Source organism: Hemiscyllium ocellatum, chromosome 30, assembly GCF_020745735.1.
Source record: "Hemiscyllium ocellatum isolate sHemOce1 chromosome 30, sHemOce1.pat.X.cur, whole genome shotgun sequence".
NCBI lineage: Eukaryota > Metazoa > Chordata > Chondrichthyes > Orectolobiformes > Hemiscylliidae > Hemiscyllium > Hemiscyllium ocellatum.
Genome location: NC_083430.1, coordinates 22810542 through 22836660, shown reverse-complemented (window position 1 = coordinate 22836660; position 26119 = coordinate 22810542). Strand labels below are relative to the sequence as shown.

Below are 26119 nucleotides of genomic sequence, written 5' to 3'. Positions count from 1 at the left end.
ATAATGAAGCTAATAGTGTTTACTGGTATTTGAGCACAAATAATAAATTAAAGTTAGGTGTAGAGCAGATGCAATGGTAAATTCAAATATCTTTCAGTTATGGCACTTCATGGTTAACTATCTGCTTCCTGCATAAAATCTTGGGGACAGGATGAAGCTGCTGTATTTTCATGATATAAACTGGTGATAGCATGCATCTCAATTTCAGTGAAAGTGCATTTAGTTTTTATCAAGCAACCAATTCACCAAAAAGTTTTGTTGACAGGATTTGCAATTATGTTTTTACTACAAGAATTTGAAACCAACTCTACATGTTTCTATAACTTTTTTTTTCAATAGATGTTGCCATGCAGCAGTCAGGATTTCTCTTGCTGCATTTTGAGATAATGTCTTGTTTTGATTTCTGCAGGCAAATTGTATTGTGTTCTAGATATTTCTAGAATCTGGATTTTTTTAAATTAGACACCTTCAAAAGTAGTGGAAAGATGCTTCATCTGTTCTATATTGCGTTGATTTTGTCTGCTACATTTAGCACAGGTGAGAGATTTTATTTCATGAAGCTGATAGCTTTCCAATAGTTGTAATGTTGTGCCTGACTCGTTCACCATATTATTGAATGACTTTTCTTTTTAGAAAGAAAGGATCTTTTCACTGGGGAGCATGCAAGTAATCAAGCCTCATTGAGTTACTGAGGCTAGAATGAGCAAAAAAGTCTGTAAATTCAAAATACATAATTTGAACTTTGGATTGCCGATTTACAACAGACGAAGGTGAGGATAGGGCCACTTGGATTCCATGAATCTCTCATGATCCACATGGTCAACCAACCCAACCACCCCGTGGATCAACACTTCAACTCCCCCTCCCATGAAATGGGGAAATATTATCTTTCAGTTACTACCATTGCTGCTGTCCCGGTGATTCTGGGAGCTGTGGGATTTACCAGTGCTGGAATAGCAGGAGGCTCCATTGCTGCAAGTATGATGCCAATGGGGCAGGTTGACAGCAAGAATTGATTAAACTAATATTTCTGCAGTAACACTGGTTCAGAAAGGAAAGATTTGAAACTCTGCCATTTCATTCCTCAGTTGTTGTTCTGTTTTCAAAAAATACATTTCAAATTTTTCCATACTTGTTCAGCCTCACTCTTCTCTCACTCTAATTATGAGAGTTGGATCTGCTAATTAAAGATGATGTTGGTAAAATAGAGAGGGATGATCTTAATTCAGGAAACCAAGATTTGGAACCAGACTCTAAGCGGAGTTCAGGAGATCACACATTCAAGATTACTGGGGAGGTTCCAGAGATCTGCTCAAACTCACGCTGGACAGAAGTGGGTACTGCAGATGTTGGAGAATAGAGTCAAGATTAGAATGGTGCTAAAAAAACACAGCAGGTCAGGCAGCATCCTAGGAGCGGGAAAATTGACTTTTCAGGCTTTTCAATCAGGAGTGAGGCTGGGAGCCTTGGCGTGGGGGTGGAGAGATAAAATGGGAGGAGGGGTGGGGCTGGGGACAAGGTAACTGAGAGTGTAATAGGTGGTTGGAGGTGGGGAAGAAGGTGATAGGTTGGACAGGAGGGTGGAGCGGATAGGTGGGAAGGAAGATTGACAGGTGGGACAGGTCATGAGGACGGTGTTGAGCTGGAAGGTTGGAACTGGGCTAAAGTGGGGCAGGGGGGAGGAATGAGGAAATTGCTGAAGTCAACATTGATGCCCTGGGGTTGAAGGGTCCCAAGGTGAAAGATGAGGCGTTCTTCCTCTAGGCATCAGGTGGTGAGGGAATGGTGATGGAGGAGACCCAGGACCTATATGTCCTCAGTAGAGTGGGAGGGGGAGTTGAAACGTTAAGCCACGGGGCAGTGATGTCGATTGGTGTTGGTGTCCCGGAGATGTTCCCTAAAGCACTCTGCCAGAAGGTGCCCAGTCTCCCCAGTGTAGAGTAGACTGCACTGGGAGCAATGGATACAATAAATGACATTGGTGGATGTGCAGGTGAAACTTTAATGGCTCCTTTTGGGCCTTGGACAAAGGTGAAGGGGGGAGGTGTGGCCGCAGGTTTTGCAATTCCTGCAGTGGCAGGGGAAGATGCCAAGATGGGAGGGTGGGTTGTTGTGGGTGCGGGGGCATGGACTTGACCAGGTAGTCACGGAGGGAATGGTCTTTTCAGAAAGCGGATAGGGTTGGGGAGGGAAATATATCCCTGGTGGTGGGGTCCGTTTGGAAGTGAGGGAAATGTTGGTGGATGATGCGATTTATGCAGAGGTTGGTGGGGTGTAAGGTGAGGACCAGGGGTGGTTCTGTCTTTGTTGCATTTCGAGGGTTGTGGTTCAAGGGTGGAGGTGCGGGACATAGATGAGATGCGTTTGAGGGCATCTTCAACCATGAGGGAGGGACAGAGCCGCCCTGGGCCTCACCTTCCAGGAATTGCAAAACCTGCACCCATATAGGTCCTGGGCCTTCTCTACCGCCACTCCCTCACCGCCCGACGACTGGAGGAAGAAAGCCTCATTTTCTGTTTCGGGACCCTTCAACCACAGGGCATCAATGTTGACTTCACCACTTTCCTCATTTCCCCTCCCCCATCTTTACTCCAGTTCCAATCTTCCAGCTCAACACCATCCTCATGGCCTGTTCCACCTGTCAATCTTCCTTTCCACTTCTCCACTCCACCCTCCTCTCTGACCTATCGCCTTTACCCCCACTTCCATCCACGTATTACACGCTCAGCTACCTTCTCCCCAGCCCCACCCCACTCCCATTTATCTCTCCACACCCGAGGCACCCAGCCTACATTCCTGATGAAGGGCTTTTGCCCAAAATGTTGATTTTCCTGCTCCTTGGATGCTGCCTGATGTGCTGTGCTTTTCCAGCACCACTCTAATCTTGACTCAAACTCATCCTTGCTAACTGTAAACTTAGGAATCCATTTTGGTGAATGACACTTCATGGATTGAAATTAATGTCTTCTTAATCTTTCCCCAATGTAAGTCATCTGGATTAATGCAAGATATTGCATTTTGGTACAACAGACAGTGGCAGGGCTTATACAATTCATAGTAGGGCTTTGGGTGGTGCTGTAGAACAGAGGGACCTAAGGGTACAGGTACCTCATTCTTTGAAGCTGGTGTCACATATAGACAGGGTTGTTAAAAAGGCATTTAGCATACTTTCCTTCATTGTTCAGTCCTTTGAGTACAGAAGCTGGGAAGTCATGTTGAGGCTGTATGGGACATTGGTGAGGTTTCTTCTGGAGTACTGTGTCCACTTCTGGTCACTCAGTTATCAGAAGGATATTATTAAGTTAGAGAGGGTTCAGAAGAGATTATGAGAATGTTGCTGAATATGGAAGATTTGAGTAATAAAGAAAGACTGGAGAGACTGGAGCTTTTTTTCATTGGAACCTAAGAGGTTGGGAGGTGATCTTATAGAGGTTTGTAAAACCATGAGGGTATTGATGGGGTTAATGGTAGGTGTCTTTTCCCAGGATGGGGGAAATTAAAGATTGGGGGACTTATTTTTAAGGCCAGAGGAGAGAGATTTGAAAAAGATATGAGGAGCAAATTGTTTACACAGAGGGTGATTCGCATGTGGATGGAACTTCCCGAGAATGTGGTGACTGTTGGCACATTTAAAAGGCACTCAGCTAAGTATATGAATAAGAAATATTGGGGGTATGAGCCAGGAGCAGGCAGGTAAAACTAGTTTAGTTTGGGACAATGTTTGAAATGGTCTGGTCAGACTAAAGGGTCTGCTTCTGTGCTGTATGACTCTATGACTCTCTCTCTCTTACAAAGCTTTTAGTTTAAACTAGCCTTTCAATAACCCAGATTGCTCCCTCATTCTCTTTGAATCCACTTTTTTAAACATTAAACAAGTGGCACTTGAACCTATGTCCCTCAGAACATTAGTCTGTGGCTCCTGGATTATGAGCCAAAGGACATTTCCACTGCATCACCATCTCAGAATCTCTCTTTCTGGTATGTTTTATTGCTCTGGATCAACATCACTTCTCATCAACATAGAACTTGGTAGGAGATTTTTCTCAAAATCTGTTGTGCCCCTTGACTCCACTGAGGCCTCATCCCTCTCGACCTTCAGACATGGCCATTTGCTATATACTCAAGTAGTGTGTTTGCCACCAAAGCTGCTAGCAGCAGGTGCGACATTGATGTATGAGATGATAGTGTGCGCCTAAAACAACCTGGCAGAAGCATGCAAACCTTGATCTCCAAAGTAGAGTAAAAGTGCTGAATTGTTGTTTAATTTGGTCCAAGAGCGAGCATGAAGATGTATTGAGCCTGGTGGCTTGCTGATGTTGACTAATGTGGACAGTCGAGAAAGTTGGTGGGCATTGAGCATGCACGGACATGGTATCGATGACAGAGTTGGATGATAGATGGGACAATCTTTGAGCTGCAGCCACCAAGTACCTGCTGGGACCAACATCAGAAATTTGCGAGTCTAGTTTCTCAGGGAAAGAGAGGACAATTGGAAGTGGTGTACAAATAAGGTGAGTCAGTATTAAATAGATGGAAGTATATGGAAATATGATGGTCATCTTTCAGAAGTGAGATTCTGAAGTTGCCACAAAGCTTAAGGGGAGATTCCATTGGATTCACTATATTTTCCCAGACTTGCCAGTTTCCACATCCTCAAGGAAGTGAAAATTCCACTCATGAATTGGCAGAAAATCCACCTGAGTATTAAAACAATTGTAATATTTCCAAATCTATGTATAAGAGGAGTAATCGAACTCAGGAAAATTTGCATAAAACTGAAACTCAGAGAAATCTACTACAACTCCAGTTTAATGATCCAGAAAAATAGTTGTGAATGTTTTGTGACATAAACTTTTGGATGAAGCTGCATGCTGTTGAACCTGATGTTGGAGTTTGAGTCAAACTGCTGCATTGAATCCTCCACACTGTGGTATAATCCCAATAAATGTTGTTATTGGACAAAACAGATCCCAGACTCTGGAAATCTGATTTGATAGATCATGGTTGCTTTTATTTTGCAAAGTCTTTCACTGAAACACAAGCATGCAGTGTTATAGGTTTTGTTTTAACAGTAAGACGGAGGTGTATCACTCAAAAGAAATTAAGATAAATCAAGCTTTTTCAAATTTTTAACAATTCATTCATGCAACGTGGACATTGCTGTCTGGGCCAGCATGTATGACTTCCTTAGATAGTCTTGAGAACATCGAGGTAAGCTGCCTTCTTGAACCTGCTGCAGTCCATAAAGTGTAGGTAGCTCCTCAATGCCTTTGGAGGGGTGGGGAAAGGGGGATGCGGGGGGGCGGGGGAGTTGCAGACTTTTGGCCCAGTGACTGGTCTAGGAAGGTACTGTCTATGGATCCTTGATGAATTTCTGCAGTGCACTGTGTGGATGGTACATGGTGTGAGCTGGAAAATATTTGGCTGGCTCCCATTCATTGGGCTGAAGGGCCGTTCTCTATGTGTGGACCATGAGGTTTACATTTGCTATTATTCTAAGTGAATACTATAAAAAGCAATATTGATAAAAATAAATGTAAACTTTAAAGAACCTGTGTGTGAAACCATGACCTCCAATTTCTTGCAATACCTTAAATATTACCTGACGTATATCGGAGTAGCTTGTCAACTTGAACTTCAATTGATCTCAATAGGAACAGCTTCACACTCATTACAGTGCAGAATAAAGATAGTAAACTGAAAGGACTTGCTGGGTTATAATACTCAATGGGTTTAGCACACTCAACTCTGGTATTTGGGATTAAGATTTGGCATTTTCTTGGTTACAGAATAACATTAAAAATTCTAACCATGAGTGAGCTGGAAGACATCGGATATAAATATTTACTTGAGGCCTAAGTGAACAAAAGGCTATAAAGTAATAAGAAGCATTGTTTTACTTAGTGAAATACTCTTTCATATTTCTACTCCCACTGTACAGCAGTTAAACGCTGCAATGAGTTGCTTGCATCTACTGGAAAAAATGCTGGAAAAATGAAGCCTCCAAATGGTAAAATTTCTGAATGGAAGCGGCAATGAGGGTTAAAATTGTTTGTCAAGTAGAATGCAGTAACCACAGTTCGCACTTATACAGCATCTTTTAATGTTGGAAAACATCGCACAGAGTTTCATTGAGGTGTCATCAGAGCCAAAGAAAGAAATTTTAAGAGGGGCGTCCAAGGTCTTGGTCAGCATGCTGGGTTCAAAGGGAAAATCGAATCCCAAAACAAGTGCGATGTTAATTATCATTTGGTAGATCTTTAGCTCCACAAGTAGACTAAGATTTGATTATTGTGATATTAAGTGTAACACCATCTCAGATTTTATTTTGTAGAGGCAATGCATACTTTTACCACCTTAAATCATTCTGACATATCACAAATACTGAGTTTCCAAGACTTGTGTGTCAGCCATGAGATATGCATTTTGAGATGCATGCTTCATTTGTCAAATATCCCTGCATCTCAAGAAAAATATGCTTTTCATATGAAACTCTTGAAAGTCAAGTTATATACCCACCTGTTACAAAAATACAATTGGAAGTTTGGGGATATATGACAAAAAGATCATCAATGACTGGTATTTTTATAACACCTTTAATGTAACAAACCATCCCAAATGGCTTCACAAGAGCATGATCAGACCCCATTTGATACATAAGAGGAGATATTGCGACAAATGGATCTTGTAACATTTTGAAGATAACCTTAAAATGCCCTAGGAGAAAGTGAGGACTGCAGATGCTGGAGTCAGAGTTGAAAAATGTGGTGCTGGAAGATCACAGCAGGCCAGGCAGCATCCGAGGAGCAGGAGAATCGACATTTCAGGCATAAGCCTTACTCCAGACAGACAAATTTCATTCTTGCAGTGAACTGCAGTGGCACTGGTATTACATTCAGCATGACGCCGTCAGCATCACAGACACTTGTCATTTCTATTTAATGTAGTCATCAATCTGAATGTTTGCATTTACTCTATGACCAGCTATAGAACGACAACATCTGAAGGTTTTTTAATCCACTTCTAATTGAGAAAATAGCTAACAGGGCATCAAAATAGCAGAAAGAGAATAGAAACATCCATACTAAAATTAAAAATATTTCAAAGTTATTCATTTATAGTCAGCAGAAAATATTTCATTGCTTATTACCTTCTTATAGGATATGATTATTTCAGTCCTTCATCTAATAGATAAATCCTCACTAATTCCTTCTAAGTATCTACTTGAAAGCAGCTCATGAGCTTTAGGGCTCATCTTCAGAATCCTGAAAAACTGCTTTTGCTACATAACCACCCAAGGCACCGACACTTCCTACGGCAGCAGCACCAGCAGTCGAGATTCCAGCAGCTCCTGTATGGGTTAACGAAAGATCATTACATTAATCTTTACCATGTTTAACATATATCAATATCACTGCCTCCCTCCCCACACTGATCATTCTGTGCTATGAACCATTCTGCCCAGGGAGGCATTACATTCCAGGTCTCCGATCTTGATCGTGTAAAAGCTGTTGAACAGTTGATATAAATTGGTTCTCCACCGATTCAAAAAGAACAAGTAAATGGGTGCAAAACTGTTCATCTGTCATTTTACAATACACAGTTCTAGAAGTTATTTCAAAATATAAATGATAGAGGACATCTTTTTCTAATTGCTTCATTGGTGAGTTTCACTCCAACATAAATATTGGGGTTTTATTATTTAGATACCCATTTGGGCTACATTCAGTAATGCATTCAGCAAATATAATCTCCCTCTGTTCTCAGGAAGACTGATAGCGTTGTGTTCGAAAAATCACAGAACCGTGACTCAATTCAAAATTCTTTTCTTCATGTACATTTGGAGAGGAATTAAAGCTTTATTTAAAAAACACTTCTTGAATGTGGGCACTGCTGTCTGGCCAGCATTTTTTGCCCGTCCCTAGTTGCCCTTGAGAAGGTTTTCTTGAACCAGTACAGTGCCCAGTGCTCTAGGTAGACCCACAACGCCCTACGGGAAGGAATTCCAGGATTTTGACCCAGCAACATTGAAGGAATGGTGACATATTTCCAAATCAGGATGGTGAGTGGTTTGGAGTGGAATTTGCAGGGGGTAGCGTTCCCATATACCTGCTGACCTTGTCCTTCTGACTGGAAGTTGTCATGGGTTTGGAAGGTGTTGTCTAAGGATCTTTGGCAAATTTCTGCAGTGCATCTTGTTGCTACGATGTGTCACTGGTGTCAGAGAGCGTGGATGCTTGTGGATATTGTGTCAACCAAGTAGGCTGCTTTGTCCTGCATAGTGTCATAAGTTCTTGAGTCTTGTTGGAATTGCACCCATCTAGGTAAGTATTCTATCACACTCCTGACTTGGTGGACAGACTTTGGGAGTCAGGAGGTGAGTTTGTTACTGCTCTGACCTGCTCTTTTAGCCACTGTGTTCACATGGCAAGTCCAGTTGAGTTTCTTGTCAACGGTAACTCTGAGGATATTGATAGTGGGGAATTCAGTGATAGTAACACTATTGAATGTCAAGGGGTGGTGTTTGGATTGTGTCTTTTTGGGGATGGTCATTGGCTGGCATTTCTGTGGCATAAAATGTTACTTGCCACTTGGTCAGCCAAGCTGCAGAACCAGTGATTATATTAACATCAATCTTTATAACTATTCAATTAAACAAAAAGTATGAAATCATACCAATAGACTGGAGAGTTGCTACAATGCCGCCTGCTACTACTCCTCCTCCATTAGCCACTGCTGCCGCAGACATCATTTGTGCTCCGATGGATCCAGCTGCTATTCCAGCACCAGTAAATCCAGCTGCAGCAACAACAACAGGGGCAGCAACTAATGCAGCAACTGCAACATAGAACAATCAAGCCAGTTGATAACACATCACTGCTTCAACAAATCCAGCAAAGAGATTTCCCATGTTCAATGTATTTTGCAGCCATTCAGAAAGAATAAAGACAGCCCTTTGTGTAACAGCAGCATAACGCCACAACAGCAACAGCTTTTAAAGGACTCAACATCATGTCACATGTTTGCATTGTCAAATTCCATCAGCGAACAAGGCTATCCCATCGATTATTTTAGAATAGAATCATAATAAAGATTTGAACACAGAAAGCTTTCGAGCCGTCATGCTATCACTTTGAATGAACAGTCCACTTGGTCCCTCATTCTCATATAATGCCCATAGCCTGTAAGAACCTATTCATCTCACTTCTAACAATATACCTGGAGTCAGCTTCCACACTTTTTCAGGTTCCACGTTCCAGATTCAAATGTTACAAATGTAACACCATCTCTCCTCATCTCTGTGATCTTTTCCAATTATGCTCTATCAATGATTCCCAGTTATTTTGCTGTAACTACCCTCTATGTGTTTTGAGAGATGTATTGACTAATTATCTTATCAACTTGCTCGGTCTCCTTCATGAATTTGAGTATGCCAACATCAAAGTTTCTCCACTCACAGTCTCGGTTTAGCTTGACAATTTAGTGTTAGTGTTATGTTGAAGGTGTGCTGAGTTGTCAGCGGTGCAATTTTTAAAATTCGCTCATGGGATGAGGGTGTCTTTATTGTCTGTCCCTAGTTGCCCTTGAGAAGTTGATGGTGAGCTGCTGCCGTGAACTGCAGAGGAGACAGAAATCAAGGTGCCCACCATTTGTTGGCATTAAATGAAGAACAGCATGCTTTTCTGGGCAAACATTCAAGAAACATCACTGAAAACAACATTATCTACTCTTGTGGAATCTTCCCATGCTCAGACTGGTTCCCCACATAACAGCAGTGAGTAGATATATATTCAACTATTTGGGAAGCATCTTTGGATACTCTGAGAAGCTGTTAAGGGAGAGTATGAAAGCAGGTTGTTTCTTTACCTGCTCCTCCTGCAATCCAGGCAGGTGTTGACCAATCTGTAAATACATGGAGAAAAAACAAACTTTACAAATGCTTTAAAAAGTAAGAAATGCTATAATTTGATATCTGTAATGAAGTAAAACAGTCCAGTTGAATACCAAACATCACTTTATCAGTTTGTGCATTGCACAGACATATTCTTCTCAGTGTGAGGACTAAGAATGTCAGGGGTATATTAACATTCAAAACTACAAGCTCAAAACCCAGATATATGGCACTGCTTCCACAGTGTGCAATGTCCATTAAGTAGTCACCTGTTCCAAAGCAAGGAGCTCAGCTTTCCCTATCTTCAACCTGATTGGACAGAAAAAGAATAACTTTGAACTTGTTTGAGACTCAATGCTGGATAATAACAGCATGGTCTTCTCCACTTGGGGAGCTTTCATTGATGAGGTGAGGTGATGGGGGGTTTGGGAGGTGGTGTTCAGGATTGCAGACAGACCCCCATAGAGTGTATGCAATGCAGGATTAAGGTACTTTGTTTACCAACTGTCAGGCTACCCATATCGAGTTCTCATACAGCTGGGGGCAGTGTTAAAGTAAGTTTACTAACTTCATGAAAACGAGTCACTCAAACTGAACTAGCACCTCTGTTTCTCACTTGCCAGATGATGCCAGAAATGCTGAAAGAAAATGACCCATTGCAGCATTTTTCTTCAAATCATGTCCACTCAGCCACCAACATCCACAAATCTATAAAGCATGTTTTGCGAAAAACAGAAAATGCTGAAAGCTTTTCCGGCATTTTCTGTTTTTAGCAAAACAGACTTTCTGGATTGGTGGATGTTGGTGGCTGAGCAGACGTGATTTGAAGAAAAATGCTGCAATGGGTCATTTTCTCTCTGAACCATGAGAATAAAGATAACTGGAATGTCCAAATGTCACTATCCCAGTGCAGTAGACAATACTGGGAAAAAAGAAGTGAGAAAGTACTCCATATCCTCAGCCCTGCTTACTCTCCATTACAGATGGAAAAGACCGATTGTTTAAGGAAAAGCAAGGTGTCCTTCTCCACAATATAAATAATAACATTAGCTTTCTGGACTACACTGAGCCCCACAGCTGCAGACAGTAATGTAGTAAATGTATCTGACCGATAGGGTGGGGATAGGTGGGGGGAATAAAATCAGGATTGTGTGACTCACTTGATGATGAACTAGTACCTGAAAAAGGATGTAATTAATAACAGGATGAGAACATTCTGTGTTTCTTAAATAGCTTTGTTTCACTCACACAGTCTGATTTCATATTTTGCTATATTGAGTCCGAAAATGCTTTCTTGTATTTATTTAGCGTCTTATTACATCTTCAGAATGACCCAAAGTATTTTGCAAACAGTGGATTACTTTGTAATTGCAACAATATTTGTGTAACTTTCAGTTTAATGGACCAGAGTTTCCAAGGAGTGGAAATAACAAAAAAAGAAACTGGGCATTTCTGACAGGATACCACTGTTATGTTCTGGAATTTAAAAGGTGCAAAATCACAGAGAGACCCCTTGTCAACCCCTGTTGAATGTTAAGTACTTAAATATATGGTTAGGATGTCAGATGGGTAGTGGGTAGGGTGCCAGGTAGCCAGTGTACCAGTAGATACAGTACCAAGTGAGTATGTGTGGAAGATGCCATGATGGTAGGATAGCAAGTGGGTGTAGACTGAGAGTGATCTAGTATTCAGATTAGGGTTGAGAGTTTCCTGTTCCAGTGAGGGGGTAGGAGAGGGGTATGTATCTGGTCCAGGAAGCAATTGGGTCTAACAGCAGGGCAGGGGAGGGTAGTGTACAGGCAGATCATGTCCAAAGCAGGGGAACAGTGGGTGGTGGGTCAGGGAAGGTGCACAGTAATCCATGGATCAGAGGAAGCAGCAGCAAGAAGGTCCAGTCCAGGTAATAGGCATTTAGATGCTAGGGAAGGCAAAAGCAGGTCCATATTGGGGTTAACGGGTGAGCTGGTGGAGTGAGGGTGTCTGATGTTTGGGGGTGAGAGGGTAATGTCAGTTCAGAATTTATGGGTCCACAGGAAGTGAAATGGGGAGTATTAGGTAATTATGGAGTCAGCTGAATACTGACATAAGAGTTAGACTAGGTATTTAATAGTCTAACATTTCGAAGTAATTATTTACTCAACTTAATCAGACTTGATTTCTGACTTCAGTAGACACTTTTAAAGAGGTTCTAAGCATCAAGGAGTTGTGTGTTGGAAAATTCAATTTCCTATGCTAGTCCTTTAGAGTTTGCTACTATGGGGATTCTACAGAGGCCTGATGCACAACTCCAACTGTACTGGAAATGTGACTGTCATGTCACTGGAAAATACAGATGAATATACAGAGTGAAAGGGATGTCTCTCCATTCTGACACTTTTGTAAAACATCATGATAAAATGAATAAATTGCATTTTAAAGCAATACACTGTCTCCGATGTGTTTAATCAGGATTACCTGTCTCATCTGATGAGGAGCTTGAAACTGTAAGAGATATAATTAATAACAGTATGAGAATATTTTCTTTTTCTTTACATCTTTAAAAAAATTGATACACATACACAATATCATATCATAGTCAGAGAATACAACTGTACATTTATATAGCATCTCATCATATCTTCAGAATGACAAAAAGCATTTTGCAACCAATGAATTACATTGCAAATGTACAGATATTTATAGAAATATGAGAGACATTCAGGAAAACGGGCTAGATTTTTTTTGTCGTGGAGAACTGAAGAACCATGGCCACTTTTCACAGACAGTAGCTGATACACTCTGAAATTTGACAGTCGAAAATCAAAGATAGCCACTGACAGCTGCCATCAAATGTTAAGTATTTCAGGTAAGTGTGAGTTTAGGATGTCATATATGGGTAGTGGGTAGGGTGACCAAGTAGTTTGGTTGACAGAGGGATAAGGTGCCAAGTAACGAGGGTTAAGACACCAGATGAGTAAGGAGTGGGGTGCTAGTGGTTGGTTTGCCAAGCAGGTATGGCATAAGATTCAAAATGGGTAAACGCCAAGTACGTAATTCTGTGCTTAAGAGAGTCTAGTCATAAGTGGTGGGTGGGGCAGTAGGTAGCAGCACGGGCATATCCTATCCAAAGTTGGGTAGGAGCTATTAGTGGGTCTACAGAGGGGGAAGGGTGATGAAGTTGTAAGTCTGGAGCAAGGAAAGGGCGGCAACTGGTCCAGAGTGGGAGAAGGGCTGAGCAGGCCCCGAGCATGGCAGGGTTGGTGGATTCTGGCGAGAGAGGGTGATGGCAGAGTCTGAGCGTTATTGTGTAGAAGGAAAGTCAGGGGGTGGCGAGCTAATTAATGGGTCCATTGAATGCCTACTCAGGAATGAGACTAGGCTAAATGAAAATAGTCTAACTTTTTCCGAGTAATTATTTACATAACTCCATTTGAATACCCTAGATTATTTGGTTCAAATTGATACATTTGAGAGGTTCTCAGCAGAGAGGAACTGTCCAGTGAAAAGTTTAACTTGATGAGCAGTTCCTTTGGAATCTGCAATGATCAGGATTCTGCAGGGTCCGCATGTGCAATTCTGATCAACAGTGGAATAATAACTGTCTGACCATCGGCAAGGTGAAGGAGTCTCCACTATAAACTTTGTGTAATCTCACAATTAATACAAATAAAATACACTTTAAAGTATATTATTGTATCATCTCTTATGTATTGAATCATTGTAAATCCCAAAAGGAATGATCTGTGATTTCCTCTGTACTTTGTAATTGTATCGATGAAGCAACTGTGTTCTAATTCTATGCTTTTCAAAGTAGCATGAGAAAACTTTGATAGTGCATTTCATTCTTTGCTTTCCAATTCCCAGTTAATCATGTGTCTTGTCAATTATTTCTGCCTGCTGCCTACCCCTCAAACAATATGCCGTTCTAAGTTGATCACGCTGATAAATTCTGAACTTTCTGTTCTCATAACATCTGAGTCAAATGGTAGAAATTCTAAATGAACTTTTTTCAATGGCAATTCAGCTTTAACAATTCTTTCTTGACAGTCAAGAGTGTTTCTTTCTCCTCACTTTCTGATGACTGAGAATTCTCCTTTCCATCACAGTCACATTTGGACAGGATCGTGGTGAAAGTGGTGTTTGGTACACTTGCTTTCATTGAAGTTGGAATGCTATGATGAGGCTGTACATGACATTGGTGAGAACAATTTTAAAATACTGCATTCAATTCTGATTGACCTGCAGTGGGAAGATTGTTGTTAAACTTGAAAGGGTACAGAAAAACATTTAGAAGGATATTGCCTGGGCTGGAAAGTTTGAGTCATAAGGAAAGGCTGGATTGGCTGGTGGTTTTCTCCTCTTGAGTGTAGGAGGTTGAGGAATGATCTTAAAGAGGTTTATAAAAACATGAGGGGCGTGGACAAAATGTCTTTTTCCCAGGAAAGGAGTGTCCAAAAATAAAAGGCCAGAGGTTTAAGGTGAGAGGGGCAAGATTAAAAGGGACCTGAGGGCTAACCTTTCCACGCAAAAAGGGTGGATGACATATGGAATGAGCTGACAGAGGAATTGTTGGAGGCGGATAAAATTGCAACATTTAAAAGACATTTGGATAGGTACATGAATAGGAAAGATTTACAGAGATATGGACCAAATGCAGGCAAATGGGACTAGCAAAGTTTGGCATCCCTGCTCAACTTGAATGTGTTGGATGGGAGGGTCTGTTACTGTGCTATATGAGTCTATGACTCAATCCATTATCCTGTTAGCATTATTACGGACTCATCCATTGGACTTCTCTTTCTCTAACTTGGATCTTTGAACTAATTACCAAAGAAATTCCACCCTTACTCCACTCTGTTCCAAATGTGCGACTGATGTACGGTTCTCTCCTCATCATGTCGACGATGTGGGATGCCTGGAATCAAAGCAAGAAACTAGCGCCATCTTTACTTCCTTCTTTAGCATTCTGACATCCAAAGTTTAAGTTATCTCCTCAGAATTTATAAACTTCTTTGCTCAATCGATTCTCAAATAATTGAAGGGCATTATTGCTCACTAGTTTCCGAGCAATAAGTTATTTTTCTTTTTGAAAAGTATAATTCAATAAGATTGTGGAATAGTCAGGCATAACAGTGGAACTATTAAAAATCTGTCAGTATGTTCACATAAATCTACTGCTCACCTGTGTTGAAAGAAGCAGACAAGATCAATGCGCTGTAAATCAGATGAAGCATATTTCCTTGATTTTCAAGGGTGAATAATGAAAGAAATGCAGGTTCTAGTAACAGCTGGAGCACAACGGTTTTCCTGCAAAGTTTAACACAAGATGTAATCTCAATTAGAAAGGCTACAAACAAAATCCTGACTCTGCCATCCTACTTTATTGGTCACAAATGTAGAATAAAATGTGGAGTTGGTTCAAATGGTTTTCAGAATTTTCCAACAGTTATCTTAAGTAACTCGTAGATAAGAGGGAGCCAATTTCTGTCGGCTTACGGGACTTTTTAGAAGGCTTTCAATAAGGTTCCACATGAGATAGGAGCATGTAAAGTGAAAGCACATGGGATTGATTGTGCTGGCATGGATAGAGAATTGGTTAGCAGACAGAAAACAAAAAATAGGAATAAACTGATCTTTTTCTGATTAGTAGCGACTCGTGGGGTACCGCAGGGATCAGTGATTGGGGCCCATCTATCCGCAAGATATTTTAATGTTTAGATGAGAGAATTAAATGCAATATCTCCAAGTTTGCAGATTACAACTTATGTTGTAAGGTAAATTGTGAGAAGCATGCAGAGATGTTTCAGTGTGATTTAGACAACTTGTGGAGGAGTGCAAATGCAATGTAAATGAAGTGGATAAATGTGAGGTTATTCACTCTGGTATCATAAACAGGAAGGCAGATTAATGTCTGAACAGCGATAGATCGGGAAAGTGAAAGGAGCAATGAAACCTGGAAGCGCTTGTAAACCAGTCACTGAAGGTAAGCATACAGATGCAACAGATAGTGAAGGAGGCTAATGGTATGTTGGCCATCACAGTGAGAGGAATACTAGCATAGGGGCAAGGATTTCTTGTTGCAATTGTACGGAGCATTGGTCAGACCATACCTGGAGTCTTGTAGGTAGTTTTGGTCTTCTCATCTGAGGAAGATGTTCTGGTTATGGAGGGTGAGCAACAACATTTACCAGACTGGTTCCTGGGATGGGTATAATGTATGATGAAAGATTGGATTGAGTAGGTCCAAATTCATGAGCATTTGGAAGAATTAGATGGGTGTGATGGTGGTTCTCAGAAATCTAGACGGGGTAAATGCAGGAAGTTCCTAATAATTGGGAGTCCAGAATAATGGGTCACAGTAGAAGGATATGGGATAGATGATTTCAGACTAAGGATAGGAGATAGACCATCTCAAACTGAGATGAGGAGAAGTGTCTTCACCTGGAGAATGGTGAGCCGACAGAATTCTGCCACAGATAGTGGTTGAGGCTTAAATCTTAAATGTTTTCAAGAAGGCATAAGATATAATTCCTAGGACCAGGGGTATGGGAAAAGACCTGTCCTACCTGCCAATCTCCCTTCCCACCTATCCACTCCACCCTCCCCTCTGACCTATCACGTCCATCCCTAGCCCCATTCATCTATTGTACTCTTTGTTACCTTCTCCCCAGGCCCACAACCCCCCACCCCCCGGCCCCATACATCTCTCCATCCTGGAGGCTCCCTGCCTCTATTCCTGATGAAGGGCTTTTGTTTGAAATGACTGTTCCACATATCCGATGAAGAGGCAGGCATAGCTGCGGCCCATTCGGGTGCCCATGGCTACTCCTTTCCGCCGATCCAACCAGTACCCTTTCACTGATACCCTCCTTTGACTGACTGAACTGGTCCTCACTCTGAACAACTTCTCTTTCCAATCCTCCCACTTCCTCCAAACCAAAGGAGTAGCCATGGGCACCAGCATGGGCCCCAGCTATGCCTGTCTCTTTGTTAGATATGTGGAACAGTCCATCTTCCGCAGCTACACTGGCACCGCCCCCCACCTTTTCCTCTGCTACATCGATAACTGTATCGGCGCTAACTCATGCTCCCACGAGGAGGTTGAACAGTTCATCCACTTTACTAACACCTTCCACCCCGAACTCAAATTTGCCTGGACTTTCTCAGACTCCTCCCTCCCCTTCCTAGACCTCTCCATTTCTATCTTGGGCGACAGACTCAACACGGACATTTATTATAAACCAACCGACTCCCACAGCTACCTAGATTACACCTCCTCCCGCCCTGCTTCCTGTAAAAACGTCACCCCATATTCCCAATTCCCTCGCCTCCACCGCATCTGCTCCCAAGAGGGCCAATTCCAATACCGAACAACCCAGATGGCCTCCTTCTTCAAAGAACGCAATTTCCACTCAGATGTGGTTGACGATGTTCTCCACCGCATCTCCTCCACTTCTCCCTCCTCCGCCCTTGAACCCCGCCCCTCCAATCACCACCAGGACAGAACCCCACTGGTCCTCACCAACCACCCCACCAACCTCCAGATACATCGTATTACCCTTCGTCATTTCCGCCACCCTCCAAACAGACCCCACCACCAAGGATATATTTCCCTCCCCTCCCCTATCAGTGTTCCGGAAAGACCACTCCCTCCGTGACTCCCTCGTCAGGTCCACACCCCCCACCAACCCAACCTCCACTCCCAGCACCTTCCCCTGCAACCGCAAGAAATGCAAAACTTGCACCCATACCCTACCCCCCTCACTTCCCTCCAAGGCCCCAAGGGATCCTTCCATATCCATCACAAACTCACCTGCACCTCCACACACATCATTTATTGCATCGGCTGCACCCGATGTGGCCTCCTCTATATTGGGGAGACAGACTGCCTTCTTGCAGAACGTTTCAGAAAACACCTCTGGGACACCCGCATCAACCAACCCAACCGCCGCGTGGCTGAACACTTTAACTCTCACTCCCACACCGCCAAGGACATGCAGGTCCTTGGCCTCCTCCATCGCCAGACCATGTCAACACGACGCCTGGAGGAACAGCTCCTCATCTTCTGCCTAGGAACCCTCCAACCACAAGAGACTACTCCAACTTCCTCATTTCCCCTCCATCCACCTTATCTCAGTCCCAACCCTCGGACTCAGCACCGCCTTCTTGACCTGCAATCTTCTTCCACCTCTCCACCCCACTCACCTATCACCCTCACCTTAACCTCCTTCCACCTATCGCATTCCCAACGCCCCTCCCCCAAGTCCCTCCTCCCTACCTTTTATCTTATTCTGCTTGGCACACCTTCCTCATTCCTGAAGAAGGGCTTATGCCTGAAACATCAATTCTCCTGCTCCTTAGATGCTGCCTGATCTGCTGCACTTTTCCAGCAACACATTTTTCAGCTCTGATCTCCAGCATCTGCAGTCCTCACTTTCTCCTGAGGCTGTATAAGGTTCTGGTCAGATCACATTTGAAATATTCTTAGCAGCTTTGCTTCTATGGAAGGATGTGCTGGCATTGGAGGAGGTCCAGAGGAGGTTCACAAAAATGATTCTGGGAATGAAGAGCTTGTTATTTGAAGAATAGTTGAGGACCCTGAGTCTGTATTCGATGGAGTTTAGAAGGATGGGGGTATCTGATGGAAACTGAAGGGACAATCTTTTAGCAGTGAAATGAGAAGGAATTTCTTCAGTAAGACGGTCATTAATCTTACAGAAGGGGCAATTTCTCCTTGTGTAAAGATGACTTGGCTGGTAACTTGTCCCACTTTCACCTTATTCGAGTCTAGGCTTGGGACCTTCAAGGCACTGACTCTGGCTCCTTTATGGTCAGTGCTGATGTATTTCACAGTTTGTTTTGAGGATGGATATGCCCTGACCTCGCTTACTCTTCTTATCTCTGCTGTCTATTTCTGTTCCACTGTTTATCTCTCCTATTGCTGGTAAAGTGTTCCAAGATTCACATTTGTCTCGGTTTGGATTTTTATAGGTTAATCTGTAGATATTAGGCAGGACAGCCGAGACTTGGACATTGGAATCCTTTTGTTCCTACATGAGTTCCAAGACTGCTAGTCACATGCCTCCATTACACATCCGTAGGCACTGAGAAAAGCAGTCTATGGTTGATCAGAACAGACAGACGTATCAGCAGGCAACATGGAATACTCCTCATGGGCCTTTCCCACCGGCTGACCCCACATCAGGTGTGTCCAAAGCTCCACTGGCCATTGTCATTCAGCTGCCTGTTTTTCAAAGGTTGCAAAGGAAGTTTTAGAAGTCATGATTTGGAGATAACCTGGTGTTGTGTGGTTTTTAACATTGAAGTTTTCGAAATCCACCTCTTTGCATTTAAAGACAAACTGGGATTGCTTTAGGAAATCAAAACTTGTTGTTGAGGTGAAGATTATTTAAACTAGTTTTGGATAAAGTCGTATTCTCCTTAGCTGCTGTAATCTGTATCAGTTCCCCGTTTTTATGGGCACAGGTGGTAAAGCCTGCTTTACACTGCCTTTGGAATTCTCTTGCTCCTTTTTGCCTAAAGGCATGGTGGCTCAGTGGTTAGCACTGTTGCCTCACAGCACCAGGGTCCCAAGTTCAATTCCAGCCTTGGGTGGCTGTCTGTGTGGAGTTTGCACATTCTCCCCGTGTCTGCGTGGGTTTACTCCCACAGTCCAAAGATGTGCAGGCCAGGTGAATTGGCCATGCTAAATTGCCTGTAGTGTTAGGTGTATTAGTCAGAGGGAAATGGAACTGGGTAGGTTACTCTTCAGAGGGTTGGTGTGGACTTGTTGGGCTGAAGGGCCTGTTTTCACACTGTAGGGAATCTAATCTATTCTAAATTAAATCAAATCTTGCCATTTCAGCGTGTGCAATTTGAAAGATGAATGGCTTCAGGCTTAAATGACATCATGAGAACCTTAATCTGGCTAGAGTCATAGAGATGTAAAGCATGGAAACAGACCATTCGGTCCAACCCATCCATGCTGACCAGATATCCCAACCCAATCTAGTCCCACCTGCCAACACCCGGCCCATATCCCCCCAAATCCTTCCTATTCGTATACCCATCCAAATGCCTCTTAAATGTTGCAATTGTACCAGCTCCACCACTTCTTCTGGCAGCTCATTCCATACACGTACCACCCTCAGCGTGAAAAAGTTTTCCCTTACGTCTCTTTTATATCTTTCCACTCTCACCCTAAACCTATGCCCTCTAGTTCTGGACTTCCCGACCCCAGGGAAAAAGACTTTGCCTATTTATCCTATCCACATTCCTCATAATTTTCTAAACCTCTATAAGGTCACCCGTCAGCCTCCGACACTCCAGAGAAAACAGCCCCAGCCTGTTCAGCCTCTCCCTGTAGCTCAGACACTGCAACCCTGGCAACATCCTTGTAAATCTTTTCTGAACCCTTTCAAGTTTCACAACATCTTTCCATTGTAAGGAGACCAGAATTGCATGCAATATTCCAACAGTGGCCGAACCAATCTCCTGTACAGCCGTAACATGACCTCCCAACTCCTGTACTCAATACTCTGACCAATAAAGGAAAGCCTACCAAATGCCTTCTTCACTATCCTATCTACCTGTTGCAACAAAAAAAACCAGGACAAAATAACCTCTTGAAAGCCATAGCATCATCACTCTGGGTTATGACATTGAATTCAACAAATAATCTGTGATGGCACAAAATATAAAAAAATCTCGAAAGCTGTCAGATTGTTCTGAAGTTCTTCAAGAAGGAAGGATGTTACCTTTGCCTCATCTGCTTCGGACTCGGGGGTGAATTTTGACCCTTAAATTTAGGTGGAGTAGGGTCAGGTTAAATGTCAACGTATTTAAAAATCTCAATAATTTCACAACCAAAAGCAAGCTATTCGTGCTAAACCTTTCAGAGATGCCGCTTTGGCCCCAGTTGGGATATTGTGTTCAGTTCTGGACTGCACCCTTGAGGGAAAGTTGCCATGATCTCAGTGAGGGTGCAGAGGAGATCTGTTTGAATGGTATCTTGGTGAGGAACCTCAGCTCTGTGGAGATTCTGGGATTATTCTCCATGGGGCAGAAAAGTCTAAGGGGAGATTGGATGGAGCTGTTGGAAAATCAGGAATGGCTTTGATCGATGAAATGATGATAACCAGCTTTCAGAGACAGAAAGATCAGGAATCAGAAAACTCAGGGCTAAGGTGATTGACAAAGCATCAGAAGTCAAAAAAAAATGGGCAACAGGTTTTGTAGTGAGGAATAGTAAGCAGGGAGATGTGATCCGTTTAACTCAACCTGAAGTCAAAAACTGGTGAGTGTGCAGGATGAGGCCTGGGAGGCTTTCGGAGAGAAGCTGGCACTGTGGGGGCAGGGCTGCAGGGAACGTGTTGGACTGTCAGTAGGCAGAAGTGGAGTCAGAGTCACAGCATTGAAAGGAGCAGCAGTGAGAGAGCTCGGTCATCAGTTGGTGAGGAGTAGAGTGAGGATCAAGGGAAGTGAAAGTTGGTCACTGGGATTATGAGGAGAGATGAGGATTGTTGGGAGAGAAGAACGAGGTACAGTCCATTGGCGCAGAACAGTGTGAGTCAGAACTTTACGGGAGAGGGTGGTGAGGTGAAAGGCATGTCATTCGGGGAGAGGGTGAGAGCCGGGCTGTCAGCGGAGAGTGGGATGAGGGTGAGAAACAATCCAACTGTTGGCAATTTGTTTCTTTCTAAATCACCTTATGCACTGAACAGCGTTTCACAACGTTGATCAGTTTACCTTGCAGCACTCCTCATTGGCCATTTTGTCAGCCTCCTCCATTGGCTAATCAGAAAGCTCAGGCACACTGACAGATTGACTCTTAGTCAGAAAGGGAAACAGGTGTTATGAGGAAAAGGCAGGAAATTGGAGTTGAGGATTATCATTAGCCAAGATATCATTGAATGGCAGAGAGAACTTGAGGGGCTGAAACACTGGCTCTGTCTTTATGCTTTATGATCGCATGGACACACTCCCTTCAGTGATATTATTCAGCAAACCTTCCAGACCTGAAACAATAACAGGAGGGCTGGGTGAGTGACAGAATGGGAAGTGTGGATGGGCGAGCGTGGATGGGCGAGTGTGGATGGGCGAGTGTGGATGGGCGAGTGTGGATGGGCGAGTGTGGCTCGACCAGCCCAGGCCCCTTGAAAATTTTTTCAGAAGGTGGCCCAGACTCTAACTTTTTCTTATTTTAGAGGTGGATGTGAAGTACATTCCAGATGTAATGCGCCTGGTCAAACCACTCGACATTTAACTATAGAATTTAAAGAAATTGTGTTTTGTTTAAGTACAAACAAAAGAAAGAGGAATTTAGAATAGCCTAACATTGGAAAAGTTAACAGAATAGCAGAAACTCTACCTATTACTAATTAACTGTTCCAGTATAGTAACATCCCATAAACCCACCCCTTGGCAAAAGGGTAAATTCGGGCACAGACATAATTGTCCTGTCCAAGAGGAAACTATATCAAGAGAGATTTCAGACAATATAGTAGCAGGGAATTTTACTGAAGCTCCAACTCTTCAGGGATCCAAACAGCTTCTGACAGCTACAGCTAATAAAAACTAGAAAGCTTGACCTGGCCCCACTTCCTAGCTCCATCCATTTCCTTGGTGATCAAGGAACAAGCCAATTTCTCTCCTTAGCACTGCTTCATAACCGAAAATGAAAAAAAAATGGTTCTTATTGGTCAGCTGTGCTGAATGGCAATTTACTGATTTAAATTATCAACTTGTTGTTTCGGAATTATTTTTAATTCCCTTTGAAATAGATGATTACTGCTTTGGCAAACCTTATTTCTCATGCAATTCGCTCACCAGTCCATGAGTGAAAATAAAATTGAGTAGTGCACACCCTCCTCAGGCATGAGGAAAGGTTGGACAAGTCAAAGTTATCTGTTCTCCTCCTGAGCTGCTCAGTCTCTTGCTGCAGACCGGCTTGTTGGCTACGTAGAACAGTTGATCTTCCGTAATTACACCGGCATCACTCCCCACCTCTTCCACTGCTAAATTGATGATTGCATTGACGCCACGTTGTGCTCCCGCGAGGAGGTTGAGCAATTCATCAACTTCACCAACACATTCCAACCTGACCTTAAATTTACCTGGATCATCTCTGACACCTCTCTCCCCTTCCTGGACCATTATCTCCATTAATGACGACCGACTTGACACTGATATTTTTTACAAACCCACTGACTCTCACAGCTACCTGAATTACACCTCTTCCCACCCTACCTCTTGCAAAAATGTCATCCCGTATTCTGAATTCCTCCGCCTCTGCCGTATCTGCTCCCAGGAGGACTAGTTCCACCACAGAACACACCAGATGGCCTCCTTCTTTAGAAACCGCAATTTCCCTTCCCACACGGTTAAAGATGCCCTCCAACACATCTCGTCCACATCCCACACCCCTCCAACCATAACAAGGACAGAACGCACCTGGTGCTCACCTTCCACCCTACAAACCTTTGCATGAACCAAATCATCCGCCAACATTTCCAACACCTCCAAAGAGACCCCACCACCAGGGATATATTTCCCTCCCCACCCCTTTCCGCCTTCCGCAAAGACCGTTCCCTCCGTGACTACCTGGTCAGGTCCACGCCCCCCTACAACCCACCCTCCCATCCTGGCACCTTCCCCTGCCACTGCAGGAACTGTAAAACCTGCGCCCACTCCTCCTCCCTCACCTCCATCCAAGGCCCTAAAGGAGCCTTTCACATCCATCAAAGTTCTACCTGTATATCCACTAATATCATTTATTGTATCCTTTGCTCCCGATGCGGTCTCCTCTACATTGGGGAGACTGGGCGCCTCCTAGCAGAGCGCTTCAGGGAACGTCTCCGGGGCACCCGCACCAATCAACCACGCCGCCCCGTGGCCCAACGTTTCAACTCCCCCTCCCACTCTGCTGAGGACATGGAGGTCCTGGGCCTCCTTCACCACCGCTCCCTCACCACCAGACCCCTGGAGGAAGAACGCCTCATCTTCCGCCTCGGAACACTTCAACCCCAGGGCATCAATGTGGACTTCAACAGTTTCAGCATTTCCCCTTCTCCCGCCTCACCCTAGTTCCAAACTTCCAGCTCAGCACTGTCCCCATAACTTGTCCTTTTCCACCTATCCACTCCACCCTCTCCTCCCTGAACTATCACCTTCATCCCCTCCCCCACTCACCCATTGTACTCTATGCTACTTTCTCCTCACCCCCACCCTCCTCTCACTCATCTCTCCACGCTTCAGGCTCACTTCCTTTATTCCTGATGAGGGGCTTTTGCCCGAAACATCGATTTCGCTGCTCCTTGGATGCTGCCTGAACTGCTGTGCTCTTCCAGCACCACTAATCCAGAGTTTCAGACTGGAGTGGCTATGTTGCCTTGCACATGTGCTTAATATTAAATCTTTGTTCACTTGAACATAGCAGACTTGACAGTAATGTTGTCATCACAACAGAAACACAGCTATAAGTGCTACTCCGTATCACTCAGGAAAGCAAATAGCCATTAGCTTCAACTTCATGCGGGTAAGAGCAAATTACTATTAATACTGGAATTTATACTGAAAAGAAGAAAAGCTGAAGATCATCGCGGGTCAGGGAACTTCAATGGGTCAGAGTCCAATTAAAGAAAATGCCATACGCAATGCATTGATGGGTTATGAATATATTGGTGTAATCCTGCAATTATTTTAACTACAGAAAAATAATGTTTCTAAAAATACATACTGTAGAAGATCTAAAGTGCCTGAAATCACTGGTAGATTTCTTAGTTATTACCTGGATAGATCCTGGAATTACAGAAAGACAAACCCAAGCTGGACTAAGGAGGAGTAGCTGTGCAGTGGCTGAATCACAGAATATATAGCAAATTAGAGGATTCTGCTGGGTCCTAATGCTCAGTGAGTTTTACCAATTCAATTTTCAGCCCGTTTCATTCTTCAGGGATAATAAGTAGATCCCAGCATTTTACAGTTGCAGTTTAACGGAGAAGCCAAGAGAGGTGACTTATTTATTTCACTGTCTAATTTTTATACAAGATTTCAATGAAAGCTGAATTTGAGAAATCGAATCTACGACATTAGTTTCAGTTTCGTTTCCTCAGAAATCCACAGGATATCACTCTCAGCCCTTACTTTGTATCCAGGAGAAATTGTGTAAATATTAAAAGTGTCAGGAGGTTGGGTTGTGTTTTAACTTCTTTAACACTCAAGTTCCAAATCAATAATCCCAGTTTCAGTAAATGCCTGGCAGTTCAAATAACAGAAAGGATTATTCAAAAACTTAGATGTACAACCATTCAATAAGCGGAGAATAAACTCCACCTTGTGTGAAAGGGATGAAGGAAATTAATTTGTGTGTGTGAGGGGGCTGGAGCTGTTTAGAACACCAGGTTCCCATTGAATTGTGTGGAGTTCCCACTCCACATCAGTAGCTCACCAACCTCGGACTAGCGCAATAATAGGCAACACAGACCACTGGGTTGACAGCAAGATTACCTGGCTAGATTGTGACAAGGAGGCTGGAGGAGTAGAGTGCTGCAGAACCCCAGATGATTTAATATTACAGCGTAATCCTGAGGTGTGAGGGAACTAAGATTTGCAATTCCTTGCACAAAGTGAAATACACTTTTATGTACCTTTACCAACAACATTTTAAGTTGAAAATCATATTGGTGTGGCATCTTCCCATTAAAGACAGAAAATTGAATATTAAACTAAACTTGTTAATAGCCCTAAACCAATCATAAAAAACAATTTCAGGCATTGGAATCAGGAAAGGAACATTATGCTTAAAAAAAGACAAATCTTTATCTGGTGACATGTTGATTCAGTTTAGCACTGCTGCCTCACAGCACCTGGCACCCAAATTTGACTCCAGCCTTGGATGACTGTCTGTGTGGAGTTTGCACATTCTCCCCGTGTCTTTGCAGAATTCCATCGCAGTCCAAAGATGTGCAGGCCAGGTGGTTTAGCTATGGGAAATGCAAGGTGATAGGGAAGGGGGCTGGGGCTGGATGGGATACTCTTTGGAGGGTCGGTGTAGACTTGATGGTCTGAATGGCCAGCTTCCACACTGTAGGGATTCTATGATTCTACAAATGTATGATTAAGGCTCAAAACTGAAAACTCAAATGAGGATCTCAAAGTAAGTCAGGGATTTGAGGATTAAAGCAGTTACCATTTTTCCAAATTATGACAAGTGTACCTCAAATCAGTTAAAACACAAATTAGAGAAGA

The 26119-nt window shown here is 43.1% G+C and overlaps 1 protein-coding gene across 1 annotated transcript; it reads right to left on the bottom strand.

Moving 5' to 3' along the window:
* Positions 1–6580: 6580 nt before the first annotated feature.
* Positions 6581–24704, bottom strand: LOC132830047 (interferon alpha-inducible protein 27-like protein 2A). Its single transcript, XM_060847516.1, has 6 exons — positions 24660–24704; positions 15054–15178; positions 12347–12373; positions 9868–9903; positions 8677–8838; positions 6581–7351 (listed from the first exon to the last, which is right to left on the bottom strand). Exons 2-6 carry the CDS (start codon positions 15103–15105, stop codon positions 7245–7247), a joined length of 384 nt encoding a protein of 127 aa, XP_060703499.1. The 5' UTR covers positions 15106–15178; positions 24660–24704; the 3' UTR covers positions 6581–7244.
* Positions 24705–26119: the final 1415 nt, after the last annotated feature.